Raw genomic sequence first — 19291 nt, forward strand, 5'->3', positions numbered from 1 at the left:
ACTACAGGTACAGAGATTTGTGCAAATGCAGGCTTGCATATCAAAAAATCCAAAGGAATGACTGCACAGCACAGCTTAACAATAAAAGTAAGCATGCAATAAACCCTTTCTTCCGTTTGAAGAAATCCAATATTTACTAATGATGCATGGGTTGCTTCTTACCCACACAGCCTGCAGTTACACCAGTTGCATATTAGGGTTATGACTGTAAACCTCATTCTGATTAAGAGTGGAAAGACAGAGAGAGAGAGTGTGTGTGTGTGTGTGTGTGTGTGTGTGTGTGTGTGTGTGTGAGTGTGTGTGTGTGTGTGTGTGTGTGTGTGTGTGTGTGTGTGTGTGTGTGTGTGTTTTACATATAGCAACGTGGTGTAAAACCTATGACTTGTTCATTTTGTCTGACAATGGTGCAAGGATAGATAAGGATGAATAAGCAGCTTCTTCCCATCTTTTTTTAATCTGCAGAGCAAGATGGCCACACGAGCTGTGGTCTTTCTGTCTCCAGTGTTTTAGCTCACTTGTTTTCATCGCTATGGCACCAAAGACAGGTTCCCATTACAACATGAATGTAGATTTGTTTCTCATGAAACTTAGATAAACATAGCTGTGCATTTTTGTTCAGTTTACTCTTGTACACAAGCACACAATACTTTGAAAACATTTCATACATGAATGATTGCGGTGAAAGTTGTCACAATGAAAAAAATAAAGAATTTAAAATTGTTTTAAAAGGGATCTGAATTGATTGGTCATCTGTCATTTGTTTGGGGCAAATCCGGTGAGGCATTAAAGACCCATGCATCACTGTTAAACATGTTCTACCATCAAATGTTAAATACATTTTGTAGTTCAGGAAACCCCAGAGCAGCATGCCACATTTGCATGGCTCATTGTATTGTGCTGAAATTTGAACAGAGAAAATACTTATTTGGGCCTTTTTTGTTTTACTTATTTGATAATAAAAACAAATATTGGTTATAAAGAATAACATTCAGTGTGTCCTGTGGTCAATCACCTATCAGTTGTAAAATAACATCTTATGAAAGAGTACAGGGTAATGAACCAATTGAGCTGGTGCAGCTCATAACCTGAGGCAATAGCAGTAAGGTGATAAAGGTAATAGGGGACACAGAGTGTGTTGCCATGTAAGACCCAAACTACAGATGCTTTTTAGATGTTAATAAGAGAGCTTGTTTGCCCTCGAGGAACAAATATATTGGTTGATATCTGCACTTCCTGCTTTATTTAGTCTGAATGAGTAGCCATTAAAGATTTATGAGAAAGCACAAAGCTAAAGGCTTTTAAAAATGCTGTCCGTTTCGTGGAGTAATTTTCAGACAATGGCAACTTTTTGCACTGTAAATCCTTTTGGTGAAGAATCTGAGATGCAATAAAATAAAAGACTATTGAAGATGCATAAATACAAGGTTTCTCAATAAATGACTGATAATGTCAAACGCTGTGTAGTCCAGCAGAGTATTTTCTAATTTTTGCATCTATTCTAAACCTGCTGTAAACCAGTTACATGGAGCTGAGCTTCAGTTGTGAGACCAAACTCCCTCCAGGATTATTTACATTTGAGTAATGGTGTATGGCTCCAAACCTAAGCCTTCTGAATCAATGGGCCTCATCCTGTGATCCACAATGACAGAAGAATCCTCAATAGTTGATCTTCAAAGGAGTTCAGAGAGCAGCCGACAGCAGAGGTAGCTGTGTTTGGGTGCATTCATGAGAAGTCAATAGTCTGTGTCTGGGGAGGGCTGGCTATGCTCTAGAGGACAAATCAAAGTCAGATTAATATTTGTAGCTTGGACTGGAAATGTGTGTGTTAGAGGAGCTGTAAAGGCGAGATATTCCTCCTGTGCATTTAATGGCAGTGACAGCTTGGTTTCTGGCCAATTAAATTAGTCACCATTCAGAACCATTCATAGCGCACATACACCCTATAAAGATAAGAGCAAAACAACTAAGAAAATGTACAAAGTGCAGTCATTGCTAGAACAGACATCAAATAATGAACTGTTAAGCCAAACAATATTAGAGTTTATATTGTATGCTATACAGTTCGGTTTGAAAACTGATGCTTTTCTGTTATTTAGTCTTTTCAGTGCAACTCACCACTGGCAACATTTTTAAGAATTATTCATCAAATGTTAAGCTTTTAAAGAATATAATACTTTTTTTGGATCTAAAAACTTCCTTCACAATGTAATTCTTTAACACTGTGGAATATCAGTTTAACGAAATTAGATTATGCAATCACAAATCAGAGGAAAAGCCACAAAATAAAACCAAAGCATAAAATTTGTTGAGCTCAGAAAGAGATGTTTCACATTTAACAAAACTAAGAAATGCTTTAAGATAATGACAGTTAATGAAAAAGTAAAACATACAAGGCACCGACAACTCAGTTGAAATCTGTGTTTTGGAAATATTTGCTTGATGAAGCAAAGGAAACTTCTTTTTTTTTTGAGGTGTCAAGGTTCCTCATAAATAATGAAGATGCCTTCTAATGGTTTGAAAAAGAAATGGTCGATTCAACTTTCCTTCCCATTAAGCTGACTTTTTCCACCCTCATTGAACGGTAACTTGAACACACAATCACTCTTGTCTTGTTTAGTTAGATTCCTATATACACACAGTTATTTACAATGAAAAATCACATCTCAAACAGCAACTTGTTGTTCTGCTGTGAAGACTCATTTACATTGAGCAGCTGTGCCTTAACCACTGCAGCATTAATATGTTCTGTTGGAAAATAACTGAGGCCAAAACATGGCAAAGCTTTTTTTCTGACTTACATGACAGGCTACACTCTGAACACAATGAAGACAATCTGACACAGCTCTGGCAAGGAAAGTAACAGTGAAGGTTAAAGCCTTTTGAATCTGATGAACATTGAACAAAGCTCCATAGAGCAGCAACATCAAGGATCCCTCTGTACTGTCGAGCAAACAATGATCCTTCAGGCAACACTTACTTGGAAATAAACTGAGTATATTTACAGAACAGTTTGTTCTGGAAATTTTTTTAATGCTAATTTCATGGTAAGTAACACAAAGAGAATGTGTTAATAATGATACTTATCTTTTTTAGAATCTATCATTCTGATGTAAATGTAATGAATATTTCTGTGTGCAATACAGCACTAAGTGGGATCGGCTTTGTGCTTTCACTTGATCTAAACTTCTCACCAATTAAATTCCTCATGAGACATAGAGAATAATTATATTGCATATAAAAAGCTGCAAAAACAGAAGATAAAATCTACCTGTAGAATGATATTTACTGCAAAACCTTGAAAAGTACTACCTGCATGTTGACTGGCTTAGTGATGACAACAATAATGGACAATTCAGAAGGAAAGGATTCACCAGACATGAAGCATGATTTTCACTGCTTACACCATAGCTACTTGACAAAAGACCAGAAATAGGGTGCAATCATTGATCATCTCCTTGAGAAAAATGTTATTCCAGCTTTGTTCACAGCCCCCCTTAGAAGAGGCAGCCCTTTACGGCCATTTGCAACTGCACAGCAACCCAAAGACATCTTCCACCTCAACCTGACTGTATTCCCCATCTTGCTATAACTTTGTAACTGTAAATGATAAAAGCATACAAAGAGCTGAAGCTATAGCAAATACCGTTGATTGATAAAGTTACTATGTCACTTGCAGTTTCACAGATGTTCATGGTGTGTAAGTCACAGGTGGTGACACGAGAAAGGTAAACATAGATATTTCCAGTGATGCTGTTTTCTCACCTGGGTTTCCTAATTACCTGGGAACAGGTGAACTCGTGTTATTTTGATAATTATTTTACACAGCATACGTCGGTACCTACGAACTGTCGTGCAGCACTGAGTGATTTGGGGGAGTGGTGTGCAGTCACAGTTCCTGTGGTTGCAATGAGAGCATTTTTTATTTTATTGACGATGGCTGGTTCACTTTGGAACAAAGCTTTTAGTTTTAGCATAAGGGTATAATAGGAAGTACATTTTACAAGAAAAGGGAGGCATCTTTAGCCGGTTCCGGTGTCAACTCATGACAGGTTGATTTGAAATTATGATCCATGTGTATCTGCAAATATTGTTTGTAATTTATGATAAGGCCAATGCAGCCGGACAGACTCAAATAGATATGTGAGGGAAGATCAATGTATTTATAAGTCAGAACCTTAAATTGTAGTACCTCCTGTCATTCATTTATCTTGATTAAATATTGTCAATATGTTCAAGTCAACCAATGTCATTTGAATTGCACCGTACGTCTCCAAAATTATCCGAACATATGACATTAGGAAAAAAGTGACATAATTGACAGAGCTGAAGTGATGAATTTCATGGGCAATAAGGATTAATAAGCCTGCATCTGATCAATGGATCAGCACTGAGGGATTGGCCAGCATGCATAAACATTAGGAATAAAAACCCCAACATAACCCTCCAGGACTCATGATGCAGAAACAGCTGGATGGTCAATTGTGCTCCATCCACACTGAGCAGAGAAATATAACCCACAATCCTTTTAGTACTGTCATTGTGTAAACACTTTGCTTTGAGTGAAAAATGCAATAAATGAATAACAACACATTTAGAAGGATTTTCTCTCCAGTTCTTGTCCAAAGAAGTGAGGCATGCGTCCTCTTTCCATCTCAGTTTGCCAGCCTGGTGCTGCGGTCAAAGCTTGGTCACAGGAACTGGGTGGGTGGTTATTCTGTTGGGGTGGTGGCGACTGGGCTGAGGATGGGAGTCGATAAGTCCCTCATAGGACACATGGGGCAGATGGCCTTATGGCTGTAGTACTCTACTACTTGCTTGGGCACCTCTGCCAAAACACATTTGGCCAGGGCTGCAGGTGAAGCCTGCAACAGAGACAAAGAAAAGCTGGAGTTGTCAAAACAACTGTTAAATATAGTTTAATCTGAGATACAGAACATTTCGCAGTTAAACTGAGGACGATGTTAAGACCACAAATTAAACAAGGTATGTCAGTGTCAAGCATTGATTTAGAGAATACCTCTTCTGCCTTGATCTTACGAGCTCTATAAAATTAATATGTTTTGCTGTGTTTGCATTTCAGTATTTTCTCATTGATTTGTTTTCTTAAGATATAATTAATTAACGTATTTAAGTTGTAAAGCGTAGTCTGAAAACCATTTTCAACCCTGTAAAATAAATATGTCTAGATTTCTTAGTATTTATGTGCAAAGTGTGAAAACATTGTTTTTTAATCCCGTTTCTTAAAGCTGTGGGTGACTTGTTTCAACTGATAATCAGGTAACTATGCAGATGGGTGAAAAATCTAAGATTAAGAAAAACAACACAATATAAACGTATTAAGATGATGTTGGGTCACCACATGCTGCCAGAAAAGCTTCAGTGATTCTTAGATAGATTCTCCAAGTCTCTGTAACTGTAATAAAGGGATGAACATTATTCTTCTAAAATCCATTTTCCTTATGTGGTAAAGACTACAGCACATAATACCCATCATTTTCGTTGAAGTCATGCAGTGAGTTCTCACTCTGTATATAGAAGAGTGTGCATTTTTGGAGGTTTCTCTTCTCATTGATCTGTATGTAACAGACTGTATAATTGTACAGATGACATGTTGGTGACTGCATGTAGCAATATTAGGAATCCATTCTTGTGTGAGTAAGTTTCTGGATCTCCTCCAGTCCATGGTGCCCATCTGTAGCACTAGCATAACCAGCAAAAGCTGTCTGTTTACTCTTTTAAATAACAAGGGCTGGGGACGTTATATAAAAAAAATGTAGTGTTCATGAGCATCGATGGCAAAGCAGTCAGTCATAGTGGGTTTGAAAGAAGAGCTGAAAGTCAACAAGTAAAGATTGACAGGTGAAGAAAAAAAACTGACCGTTTTGAAGTCTCTGAAGGGCACAAACTGCACAATGTCCCTGAGGACTGGCTCCCCCTTCGGTGAGCGTAGGACTCCATCATCTCCATCCAAAATCTGCATGTCTGTGAAGTCGGCATTGCCCACACCAACAATGATTATGGAAAGAGGCTGGTAGGAGGCTCGTACAATGGCTTCACGCGTGTCTGCCATGTCTGTCACTACACCATCCGTGAGAATTAGCAGAATGTGGTATCGCTGCAAGGAGATAAGAGCTTTCAATGTGAATTAATCCATGTTAACACTGACCCATTTTAACACCAACACGTGGTTATAAGCAAGAACACCTCTCAGTGGGTGCTGTCGTCTGAAGGAAGCCTTTCATGCTGTTTTGGGATAAATTTACAGCCTCCACTGAGCAGTAAACATTATGTGGTTTTGGCAGTATGTTAAAATGTAACACAGAAAACAAGGGAATCCAAAACAATTTTTTTTAATAAGGAGCAAGAAGAACAAACGAAGAAAGAGCAGCTACATCAGAAACTACAGCCACAACAGAGACATCTCATATTTGTCCAGGTGTGTACGTGTAAAATTAATTTCCTTTGTCTGGTGTGTGTGTGATTGTGTGAGTAACACAGAAAAAGAATATAAACGTAGCACGATTGGTCCAGTGAATAGTTGTTTGTTTGTTGGTACCCTGACTGTGCTTATGCATTGCTGATCAAAAGACTGGCTGACGTTGACAAGCAAATTATAAAGACAGTCAGTACAGGTCCAGTAGTGTAATAGGCTACAACAATATGTCCGTGTCACCGGTGGGTAATTTAAGTGCACGGAAAAAATTATTTGTTTTTACTCCCAAAATAATGTTCGGAAATATAAGGAACACAGTAACTCTATTAGCCACATTTGAACTACAGTTAATGAGGTACTTTCTAAAACCAAAAAGTCGATGATATGAAAATATGTTCAAAAAATACATCAATACAGCAAAGAATGACTTCAATCCAAAATTCAAAGCATCTTAACTCATTCTATAATGGGCCCTTATTCTTTTGTGCCATAGGGCATCATTACATTGAGATGAACCAGACGCAACACACTCAAACAACTCGGTGGAAGGCACCACAACAAAGCCTGTATTACATTCGTATATTTGTAAAGCAGTGTAAAGGGGTACTCACAGAAGCATCATAAATGTTGCCATCGCCTGCTGCCTGCTTGGCTATCCTGTTAATGATCGGAGAGACGTTGGTTGGGCCATACAACTGGATCTTAGGAAGGCAGTTCTGGTATGCCTCAACCACTCCTTGGATCCCTGATAAAAGAGAGCACCGAGCAAAATGAGGGTAACGTCAGTACAGTTATCAACACTTGTCAGTAAACAAGCGTCTGGGAACAAATAGTTCAGCTAGATGAGTTCATCACTGCAGTCCAGCAAATAATTATGTGTGGCCTGAGAATGTTTTCTGTTTCACATCATTTTAATTTTTAAAAAAAAATTTTTTTCTTTGTTTGTGCTTTAAATTGGGATTATAATCTGTGATATATTTATTTGCTTGAAATTTGTAACAAAGAACTGTTCAGCAATATGCTTATTTTATCAACTGTGTTGTCAAATTACCGATGTTAATTCAAGCATCATCAGCATAGAGGTACACTTTTCCAGGAAAACTGGTGAACAAAGTCCATCCTTACCTTCACATTCATCATCCTCGGGGTTAAAATTAATGGCAAAGTCATGAGACACCTGAGAATGGAGACAGAAATCAATGTGAAAAATAGCTAATTTGGTGTATCCTGAAGAAAGCTAAACATTTGTCAACAAGGGATTTTTGTATCACCTTTTTAATATTATATGTTGTATCAGAACTGGCTCCTATTTGAAATCTGTGACCAAAAGTGACCAAAACTGAGAAACAAAATTTTTGTGTTTGTGTACATATCAGTAATTGTGACATTTTCTTTTACTGTGAGTTTGACAGTAAAATAAGATTAGGGTTTATATATAATTTAGCCAAATACAGCCAAAATGAAATTTAGAAAGTCTTCTATTTCAAGCACCAGAAGACAGACCCCTCACTTTTATTTATAGAGGTGTTTTATAGTGAGACTTGATTATGTGACATATTGGTCTGTGTATACTGCTTGTATTAACATCCTGAATCATCTGTTCATCACACCATACGTTAATGAGCATAGAGCATGTGCTATATGCTAAATATCAGGTTTCTGAAAGGGGACTGCAACCTTTCTTCATTTATCTGGTCTGTTCCTGCCATCCACACTTCAGATAGATTTTGTTTATCTCAAAGCTGTTTAATTGGCAAAAATAAAATCCCCATCTTGATTCCTCCTCTCACAAGAAACAGTTTTTTCCACAAGCACCAACTGTCAGCCAGATCAGTGACAACCGACTCCTGTCCAGCTGCCCACTTTCTCAAAGTGATTTTTGTCTTTAATTTGATTAACAGCCTGAATTCACTCACTGTATATGTAGATATGAGAAACCCCGGAGAAATTAAATACACAGACAAATGTAGTTTTTGCATTGGGCTACTGCGGAAGAAGCAATCTTGTATCTCATTTAACAGCTGTGTTTTACTGCAGATCTTCTGATATGACATAGCATCAAACACACAGGTGTATTAACATAAATAACATTATCATATCTAATAACATGATTAATCGCTGTCTTTCATTTAAATTATCCAGTTGTGAGTTCTGGTATAATGCATGGTGACTCACAGGCATGGAAACACAGAAACATTTAAATGAAATGATGTAACCTGAAGCATTGATAATGTCATTAGTTTCACCTGTGCTTCTCCTGCTGCTGCATGAAAGTCAATCTTTCAATGTAACAATCTTAATTGCTCTGTGTGCCACAGTAAACTCTGGGATACAAGCACAACACAGCGCAGTTTTAATCTGCATTTGTCTGACCATTCGATCAAGGAAAATACTGCACTCACCATGTGTTTACCGTTATCGCCAATTGATTTGCATAAACATATACATCACTTCCTGAACAGCTGCCAATTAATAGATGGCTCTTATACCAATTAAAACCATGCTAAAATAACTTCATTACTACTTTCAGGCCATCGATGAGAAGCCACTTGAAAGCAAACAATTGGTCAGAGACAACCTGAAAAGGAGGGTCTTGGTTGCCAGCAACAAACAAACTACTAACCAAGGAAAAGTCAGTTTGAACCAAACCATGTAAGTTAGGTGTGAAAGCACCCTCAAATTCCTAAAAAATGTAATCAATAGGTATTTTTTTTTTTCAAATTTTAGTTCTAACTAGTGCATATTTCATCACCAATAGGCTATTGAAGGATAATGGGCTTTGAATTAAAACACAAAAGGCTACATTCAGCGCAATGAAATGAGGTGTCCCATTAATTGCCACAACTCACAATGTGGTGCATACTTGGTCGGCAAATGAACATCTTCAATCTTTATTCATACTTTTCTTCTGATCACACTTAGTATGCATCATGCATAAATAAGTATACAAGAGCCAGTAGAGCCCAAAAACATCAAACTTGCAATGGGGCCTGCAGCGGCTACAGGCTCCATTGCACAGTGTAACCTATGAATTCATTGATGCAGTTCATGATTAGTCTAATGACTTAATTAACATTCACCTCCACCACCAACCACAACGCAGTAATAGCACAGTGAAATAAATCTAACTCCCGCAAGGCAATCAATGTCATGGTAAATTCACAAATTAACAGTTTGTACTCACTGAACTGCAAATCTTTGCATGATTGAAATGATAATTATGAGTGTTTCCCATTGACACATGGCACCTTATAATCTCACATTAAATATAGGCAATTCTAGTTTGAGAGCCTATCTGAGCATAGTGTTTCAAATGTGTGTGTGTGTGTGTGTGTGTGTGTGTGTGTGTGTGTGTGTGTGTGTGTGTGTGTGTGTGTGTGTGTGTGGGGTCTTCACATGTCAGATGTCTCCCCAGGGCTTTATTCAGAATCACTGAAGGCTTTTGGTTCCCAAAGTCCAATTTGCTTTAACAAATGCTCTCACACTCTTGAATTCTTATGTAAATTAAGCGTCAACACTCTCAGGCTTTTATTTCATCGCAACATGATATTTTCTCAAGACAAGTTGATATTTTAAGACAAGGGACTGATGAATAAAAATACATACAGTAATTAGTTTTAAATGTGAAATTTTGACGGGATGACAAATTGTGTCATAAAATAGGTCATGGTGATCAGCTTGATTAACGTAAAATCCTTGGGTGGTGGAAAATACCAGGCTTCAATAAGAGCACATTAATATCCAGTGTGCATTATAGTGTTCATGTGAAGGGAAGGTCGGTGTCTCGACTGGAATAGTAAAAAGGGAGTTTTGGGTTGAACAAAAATCAGGGAGAGCAGAGACACGAATAGAATGACTCACCTCGTAATTTGGAGGGATTCTGGCACCAAACCCCAAAGCTGAAAATCGTTTGTCACTGAAATGATAAGCAAATTAATCAGCCATGAATAAGAATCACTCCAGTGTAATCTGGGTTATTTTTTGACAGCAATCTGAAAAACATTGATGGCTTATCCATCTGTTCACTTTTCCGTGGGCATATCCTCTGCTTGTTTGCATTTCATAATGTGTTAAAAGCTTGAATTACTGTTTGAAATCTGTCCCACAGTCTCTGCAGCCAGCGTTTGCACCTGTTCAAAGAGCTTCTCAGACTTTAATCTCTCCATTTTTCATCGTGCCTTTTAGATGGGAAGATGTTACTGTAAGAGACTCTGCAATGGTGGCTTGGTCCCCTTCAAAGACCAGGGTGCACAGTTTCGCTGTGTCTAAAGCTACTTCCTTTTTGCCAGATCGTGCACTATATCTACCCTGTGTTTTATGTGTGTGTCTGAATTGTGGGCATGAAATTTATCCACTATATAGTGCTTGTAAAATTTCCCATAATGGAACAAAAAAAAAGGTTGTGTTCAAGGTATGTAAACTACTTACAGCTCATGCAATAATTTAGGGGAGGTACAGATTGATTTTATGAATACGAACCGCTGTCTACGTGTGTAGTGAGAGTGTTACAATAAATTCAAACCTAAGCACTCTTTTTTTGAACCTGTCTCTTGTGAGTTTAAATCTATGGATATGTCATAAGACATTAATGGAGTAGCCCTTTAACACCAGGACATACTGTATGTATAAACAGATAACACTTTGTGTTTACTGTGATACATTAGAATTTGCTGCGTTTAGGATGAGCAGCAGAGCTGGCGCAACTTGTTTCCAGTCACATCAGTAATTGTTTGCCTACCGACAGCTTTCTCTAATGCTTCTCTTATCAGAACATTTACTGTGTTTAATGCCTTCGCGATGGACAAAACAACCCAAAATTCTCCAGCTTGGTGCGATCACAAATAACATCTCCAGCTCAAAAGAATCTTAGTTTGGGGCACAAACATTCAAGATTATGTCTTTAGTTAATTTACTCTGGACATGGTGTGGGTGCCTAGAAGGGAACACAGCAAAATCTAGCGTCAGGAAATGTTGAGTTGTTTGGTGTGTTGACAAGTGTTGATTGGAGAGCTGTTTATCCACTCATGGTGGCTAATATGGGTTTGAGGCAGATTTTCAGAGCTATCAGAAGTGTTTGATTAACTCTGACGCTTGTGGATTTATAGAAACACTGGTAGGGAGATGACTCTCAGAGGAAGCAGTAACTCTTAATGATAACTCTTGACAGATGCAACTTCAGTTTGGCAAGTTTGAGTTGATCCACTATATTAATAAAACATTTGTAATATAAACATTCTTACTACACTAACATCAAAACAGGCTGATTTTATTATAATATTTTACTTGCTCAACAACCTTGGAGGAAATAAAAAACATAGGTCTTTCCCAACAACCTTGTGGTATAATAACTATAGTGGCTACAAATTGCAACAGGAACAGCCTGTACTTTCTGTAGAATTGGAACTCAGTTAGAAAGACGGAATATGGTGCATGGGGCATGTTGAGCACATATTTGGTTGCCTTGTTATTCTCTATTCCAAGAAAATAAATTATGAACATTTGAATGAGTCAAATTTTGATTCTCTTTAATGCGACCTCTCCACATGCTCTGACTAATGTTCTGTACTGCATCCAGATATAAATACACTCCAGTAACAATGTTCCACTGAAATTAATAGATTTCCTCTGCAACTGATACAAGAGCATACAAAGAGCTCTAAATGCACTTTTGACATTTAGATGTTTTCAACTGACGTTTTATCAGTTTTCATCAAAATAACTCCCATCCACTGAGTACAGGTCTTACTCCCACTATTGTGACCTTCCAACCACACTGGGGCATGTTGTATCATTGCAAAATAATAGGAAAAAAATAATTGTGCTTTTAGTATTATATCGGCTTAACCAGCTTTTCCAAGAAGATGTTTTAATGGGGGAAAAAGCAAAGACAGTTTAACTGACATGTGTTGTATTCTTGTTATTGTTACCAAGCCAAATATACAGAACTCATTATCTCAATTCCAAGACACTTGCTATTCTTTTCTAAATTTGCCCATGGTGCCTTAATGAATTGATTTATACAGCACAATTTACAGATGTCTTAAAAAAATCAGTAAACTCAATAGCTGTATGAGATAGAACATGGCACCATCCCAGACAGGAGAACACAGGAGACTATACTGACAAGTCATTTTCATCATATGAGTTTTGCTGTGATGTGCACGGCGGTCCTTGTTTTCTCATTGTGTCAGCACACGTGAGGAGCCGGAGGGATATGTGCCCGGTATAATAGCCCTCTCAGCAAGGTAAACGAGCCTCTACCCACACAGACAAAAGCTAGTCACTCCAGCTCCATAATGCACTCCTCTGCAAGAACTCTAAAATCCCACATCACCTATATTCACTAAAGGCTAAAAGGTTTGCTTGCCCACGATTTACACCTCAATAACAATTCCAACTTCAGAGGGAAAGACTGCCTACAATCACAGTCACTTTCACAAAGAGGCATGTTTCCATGTATGATGCTGTTGTATATATCTATGTAAACCTTAAAATGATAAAGCGACAAGGATGAGCTACTAATTTTCAGGCACGTTTGCGATGTCTCCAGTGCTATCTTTTGGATGCTATAATTAGCCAGAGAGTGCTCCCCTGACATTCAATAGGAAGATCTGCATAAATCAGGAGTCAGAGTGTTAATCCTCATCTGGCTTAGTTACGACAGATGAGAGGGTCTTTCTCTGAAACAGATCACATTATAAATAATTTCCAATTGATTAGCACATACCTATAAGTCTGCCTGGAATAATGTTTTTAAACGTATGCGTGTTGTTTACGTTTTGTTCTCAATTAAACAATCAGTAAGTGTATAAGTAAAAAAAATGCATCTAATTGAAACCTCAGAAATATATGAGCCAGTATTTACATTTACAGGAACAGAAATTCTCACATGCGAATAAAACATGCTTCATGCTGCACCTCCTCTGTCTTTACATCTGATTCCACAACAAGCTGTTATTTCTCCAGCCCTAATGCCTCCCACTTCTTTTTGAAGTGCCTGCTTTCCTGGTGTCAGCCCCTATCTCTGCATGTGTTCGTCTGTAGTTCAGGGTAATGAGCCCATGCAAGCTAAGAAGGAGGACCAGTCGCTGCAACAGATGTTGAGAGGAAACTGTATCATTGAGTTGTCCTCAGGAGAAAGCATATGCAGCCACCACTGTGATCAAGGAAACTGTGACATACATGCAAAACAGAGTATGAACAGTACCACATGCTTTGATGTACAGTTACTTCCTGTAACTTCACCTTGGTCTTGAGTCCCACCAGAAACAAAAACTAGATCCTTGATCTGTGGTCTACATTCAGAAATTGCCTCTAAATTTATTTGAAATTGGTTAAAAAGAAAAAGAATGCAACACGATGGCACTTATTTCTTTCTTTCTTGCCCACTACTGAGGATGAGGGCACATTTCTCCTTTCCCCCTACTACTCCTGGTTTTCATGGAGAGGAACATACATAAGTTTAATTATGTATGTTCCTCTCCATGAGAACCAGGAGTAGTAGGGGACATAAGAGTCACTCCAGTTTGTATTTGTATTCCTTTTTATTTGAAATCTGTTGAAGGTTTTTTCAGATGTCCTGTTCACTAACAGAGGTGCAAACAAGCAAACCGCACCACTGTGTAATTTCTATTTGGCTTGTGGTTGTGGGAGCTTGTGCTTGCAAATCTCGCAAGATTAAGAAATACCATTATTTAGCAATTATGTGGCAAGAAATTGATGTAACGTAAGAATTTTGATGATTTGATCTAAACAACATGGTGCCACAAAGAAAAAGAGGACAGGACAGAGATATATAGATGTGGTTGTACACGCTGATGACTGTAGTTTTTGATAACAGTTAATAAGTAATTGTGACGAAACTCACTGCATAGTACAATGTATAAACTGATATAAGTATTTTTCTATATACTATAATACAAGATGCATTTATTGACCTGTTTAATGTTTACTTAAATTGGCATTCGTATGATTATCTATTTTCCAATCCATCATGCTTGATTGAATAAAAAAATAAATTACCAATTTGCTTAGAAAATGTTGTCAAAAAGCTGTCAGTAACTGGTGTCTTTACGAGATTTAAATGCCTCTGGCTGATTAACTATAAAGGTCAAAATGTCATCCATCTGACACAGAAAGATGGATGGAAATTAATGGACACTTATAAAGGACTAGTCAAACAACACCACAAAGGAGTCGATCCAGAATATTGTGTCAGTGTCCTTGACTGGTGCTACCAAGTACCATCTTCGGCCCTAGATTAGTCTCATGCATAAATAATGCCTGTAGAGGCCAATTTTGCTTGCTCTAATTTTCCCAGGTACTAACAATTTTCACTCCCATTTCTTAACAGGGAGTTTAACAGAGATTAGAATTGACCAACCGGCTTGAACAGGATGTGGACCGTAGAAAAGACCGTATTTACGATGCATACAACAGCTGCTTTTATGACAATGTGAGGCTTTGTAACTATGGAGAGAGTTCAAAATGCAAAATACATTTCAGTGAGGAACTAAATTTGAAAATTAGTAGTTCAGTTTCATTCAATGTATAACAAACTGGTGAGTGGAAACATAATAACCTGCAGGATTCTCTGCAATCCTGTTTCAGTGCTCCATGATTTTCATTACAGTCCTTTTGCTGTGGTTCAGATGAAGTGGCTCATTTCAGTGTAAGAGATTTCATTGAAATGGCATGCAAGGAGCACTCTGTAGCCCTTCTTTGCAACAGGAGACGCTGACAACCCCTTTAGGCACCAAAGATCCTTTTCTGAGGAACAAAAGATTGACAAACCTGTCATAGTCTTGACAGATCTCCCCCACTGCTATCAGAGCCTTCAGGTACTCGTTGGGCTGGTAAGGGTTGATGTAGTGCAATGAGCAGCTGTTCCTGGGGTCTCCATTGGAGGCTGTGAAGTCAATTGCAACCTGTAGGAAAAGTGTGCAAATTGAACAATGTATCGGAATCAAATCGTTTTCTTTTGCAAGTTAACTTCATGCTTAAACTTTCCCTGGTTGTTTATTATATTACCAACCATTATGAGCGAGGGAGCCTGAGATATGTCAATATAAATTATATGATCAGCGGCAAGAACTTGCATTTTTTACACCCACATAGACTGAAGCAGCCACAGCTCCCCTACACTGTCGATCCAAGCAGCCAGCTACTTCAACAAGGAGATACTGCATCTCGTCCTCATGATTAATATTCATTGCTTCAGTAATCTAGCCAGAGAGTGAGAATGAGCACAACAGGGGGCAAACCAAAGGGCAAGAGTTGAAGATGTTTTCGATTTATTCCATGAAGATGCCTACAACAACAATGTCAGAAGAACTAACTGTGCACACAGACAAAAACAACAGCAGGAGAAAAAAAAAAAAAAAAAAAAATTCTAAATACTGTGTTGAACACAGAAAACATTTCTGGACCTGCAAAGAAAAAAAACATACCAAAACCTGTGTCAATAAGCAATATGACCAATGTGCTGGTTGTAACATGTAAATGATTTGGGGTCGATCTGGTATTTCATAACGCTACGGCCAATGCAGCTAGCAGCGCTCAATGACAGTGAAGCAATACTGAACACAGAGTAATCTATTTACCGTAAAGTGAATTTGGCATCCTCCCATGATGTAATCTAAGAAGGAGTACACTCTATGGAGCTGCAAGAAAAAAAAAGAAAATTTCTTTAAGGCAAAACCTCAAAGTGATGTTTGGGTGGGAGAGTGAATGCTCATTTTCAGAAGCATCTGGTCATTAAAACAGAATTAACTCAACAAATCTGTTGGCTGTAGAGAGTGAAAAAAATGTTGTGATGTATCTTGTCAAAGCAGTGGAAGCTGCTGTGTGTCGGTGGTGTAAACAGTCATGGAGGTTTCTCATTTGGATGAGAGAAACCAACCCAGATTGTTGACATGTACAGTACACGAATGCAAACAAGCATTTATTACTAACTTTAATTTAAACTGTTTCTGAAATTCTAAAGAACTATCTAACATAACAAGTGACCCTGAGTTCAGTTTCATTGTGAAAATGAAAGCTCTTTACCTCTTTAGCTCTTTATTTTGTAGTACAACATAATCAAACACTGACTCATTTGACTCCTTTTATTGTTGCCTGTTCTGATAAACATATGTTTCTGCAACAGATTCCTACCTTAAGGTCAGTGAGAATGACAACTCCTGAATTTTTATAGTTTCTCTTCTTCTGTTTGTACTTGGGATTCACACAGTCCCACGACACCTTGAACAAAGCATGTTAAAGACAGAGAACAGTGGCAACAACTTAAGGCATTTTAATGATATAAAAGCACCACAACATTTGAGAGGCGCATTGGAAGTGGAGGAAACAGCTCCAGGACCGTCTCTCCTCCACTCTCCTCCACCTCTCCATTCACTGACCTTATTTCCACTGGATATTTTCTGCATATCCCTGAAAGTGGCATAGAACTCGCCGATGAAGTCGTGCTTCCCCCTGGAGTCATAATCCCACACGAGGCACTGTGACACACACAGACAACACTGTTTACTACTTTCTCTCTGCAAGTATAGCTGTGCACACAATATTTATATAATATTAATTAATTTGTCTCTCATATATTCAGTAAACATTTCATTCCTAGTCCATATATGAATCTAAAGTGATAGATTTTCATTGTTCTGTCCCTTACCTTGAGCTTACGCTCTTCATCACAGCTGCACAGGGATATGAGTGACACTTTAAAGGGCTCCCACACTGGATTCAGGTTGTTTTTAATCACCTGTTGGAGAGAAAACACTTTACATATGAAGCAAAGTGCTAAAAATGCATTAGCAGCTGTTGATTAAACTGGAGAGGGGATGTGGTGAGGTTACCTCAGTTCTGTGCACAAGCTGTTCCGTTTCATCATCATTGATTCGATATATTTCCAAAAATGGATCGGACTTGCTGAAGAGATCCTGCAGAGACAGGGAAAGTAAAACTACTAACCCACTGTCATTTAGCAGAAAAGTAGAAAGTCTATTTAAGTATTTCTTCTGGTAACATGAAGTGAAATGTTTATATAAAAATATGTAAACCAGTAACTTTTTTGTTTTCGTTTTTAGCTTTATTTATTCAGAAAGTCTCACTGAGATTAAGATTTACAGCATGTTTCTTGAAGCTAATGAGATTGTCAGTATTTACCACGGGGCTGCGATGACGTTCACCCTTGCTTTAGTTTTTGGGTCATTTCAACATGCATCTGGGTCCAGATGATTCGAATGAGAGGAAAAGATTATAGAAATGGCTATTGACAGTGATTTATAATTGCTGATTGCAGGAGGATAAGTAATTGTCTCTGTGATTAAAGGTCAGGGAGACAGAGGCATTAAATATATAATTTATAGCATAGCCTTTTGCCATTTTTGGAAAAGAGATTTTTCATGCAGAGTTTGAGAATATTTTAAAAGCTTCTAATTCATGCCCCATTCTCTGGTTATGACATTTTCCCCACTACATCACTGATCTTATTCTTGAGCTAATAGCTTTATTGGCTTGGTATTTCCTCCCATGAAGCTTTCTATGCAATTTTAAAATATTTTATTGGTTTTTTTCAACCAATATTTCAAGTTCACAAGCAGACAATTAAAACGTTTGCACTCCATGACTTCCCATGTGACAAATGCGTCAGAAATAGCCCCAGCATTGGGTTGTTATTAACATCATGAATTCAAATGAATGGTTGTTATGTCCATTTAGATCATCAGTGTTCGTAAATACCTGAACTGAAAACGTGAAACATTTTGTATCCTTTATGGTTATTTGCAGCTGCCTTAAATCGCCCCCTGAGTCTCAAGTACAGCCGTCTGAGAGCAGAAGCAACACTGATTATGGAGGTCAATTGATTCTTCATGGAGGAAAACAAATAATTACTGTGTGCATGTCTGTGTGTGTGACTGTTGCGGCTGGGAGGGTGAGGGGTGAGGAGAGTGTGTGTGTGTGTGGGGGGGGGGGGGGGGGGAGGAGTACACTGAATGAGACAGTTAAGGATGCATTTCCCGCCACATTAGCCAGATACATCTCCTGAGGGATGGGAGCAAAAAAGAGCTTTAGCATCCTGTCTTTGTTGCCATGGAAACCGCTTGCCAGTTGGCTCAGCACCATGGAGTGATGAGACACACGTCAAAATTCAATGCAAGGCTAACAAGAGCTGTAATGTCAATCATTACCAGTTAGCCTAATCTATGATACCTCATAATGAATCCCTCTGTTCGCAAACATTTATACTGTGACCTTTCAATAATTACAGCAGGTTGAGGTGATATGGCTGACAGGTAGCTAATTAGAGTGATTGTCTTTGTTAGATAAATTGCTGCACACAAGTGGTGTGTTGAGGCTAATTTGCATTTGCATTTGCAATTAACAGAACAGACAATCACTGATATCAACCTGATTTCCTCAGATTGATATCTGATATCTTGATATTTTATGGAAACTTTAAAATCCTAATGTTGAAGAGGTTTATAAGTAGGAAGTCAAAAGTTTACTTGTCTCAACTGTTGACAACCACTATTGGCCTTACACACAATATCTTTGTTTACAGTCAAGAATGGGTGGAGTATTTTGGTGTCTTTTAGCTGTTTGTTTTGGTTTTACCACCAAAGATTTTCTTTTAGTTGTGCAACCAGCAGGTGAACGTAGTGGTGGAGGTAACTGGTGGAGACCAAAACTTTGAAAATACAATTGTAGAAGTGAATATTGGATTTATGTTCTTCTGGTGGTCAAAGCAGCAATTCAAATGAATGAGCCTGTGGATTTCTGCTGGTAAACAGGCGCCAGTTTGCTAATGAGTTACCTGAAAAAGGTAACTCAACGGCAAAAGTAATCATTATTCATTAC

General features: G+C 38.1%; 1 protein-coding gene across 2 annotated transcripts in view; it reads right to left on the bottom strand.

Annotated features, from left to right (window-relative positions):
* Positions 1-227: 227 nt before the first annotated feature.
* cpne7 (copine VII) overlaps positions 228-19291 on the bottom strand; it is a 32240-nt gene continuing 13176 nt past the window's right edge. For both annotated transcript variants that reach the window (XM_069173429.1, XM_069173430.1), the window contains exons 6-16: positions 17287-17370; positions 17103-17192; positions 16834-16932; positions 16589-16675; positions 16036-16095; positions 15227-15360; positions 10295-10349; positions 7559-7610; positions 7045-7178; positions 5879-6115; positions 228-4862 (exon numbers count right to left, since the gene is read on the bottom strand). In XM_069173429.1, coding sequence (XP_069029530.1) covers positions 4710-4862; positions 5879-6115; positions 7045-7178; positions 7559-7610; positions 10295-10349; positions 15227-15360; positions 16036-16095; positions 16589-16675; positions 16834-16932; positions 17103-17192; positions 17287-17370 — 1185 coding nt within the window. In that variant the 3' untranslated portion in view covers positions 228-4709. The remainder of the gene's footprint in view (positions 4863-5878; positions 6116-7044; positions 7179-7558; positions 7611-10294; positions 10350-15226; positions 15361-16035; positions 16096-16588; positions 16676-16833; positions 16933-17102; positions 17193-17286; positions 17371-19291) is intronic.

Source organism: Embiotoca jacksoni, unplaced genomic scaffold (assembly GCF_022577435.1).
Source record: "Embiotoca jacksoni isolate LCO1_2020_lvr unplaced genomic scaffold, fEmbJac1.0.p SCAF_6, whole genome shotgun sequence".
NCBI classification, from domain to species: Eukaryota; Metazoa; Chordata; class Actinopteri; family Embiotocidae; genus Embiotoca; species Embiotoca jacksoni.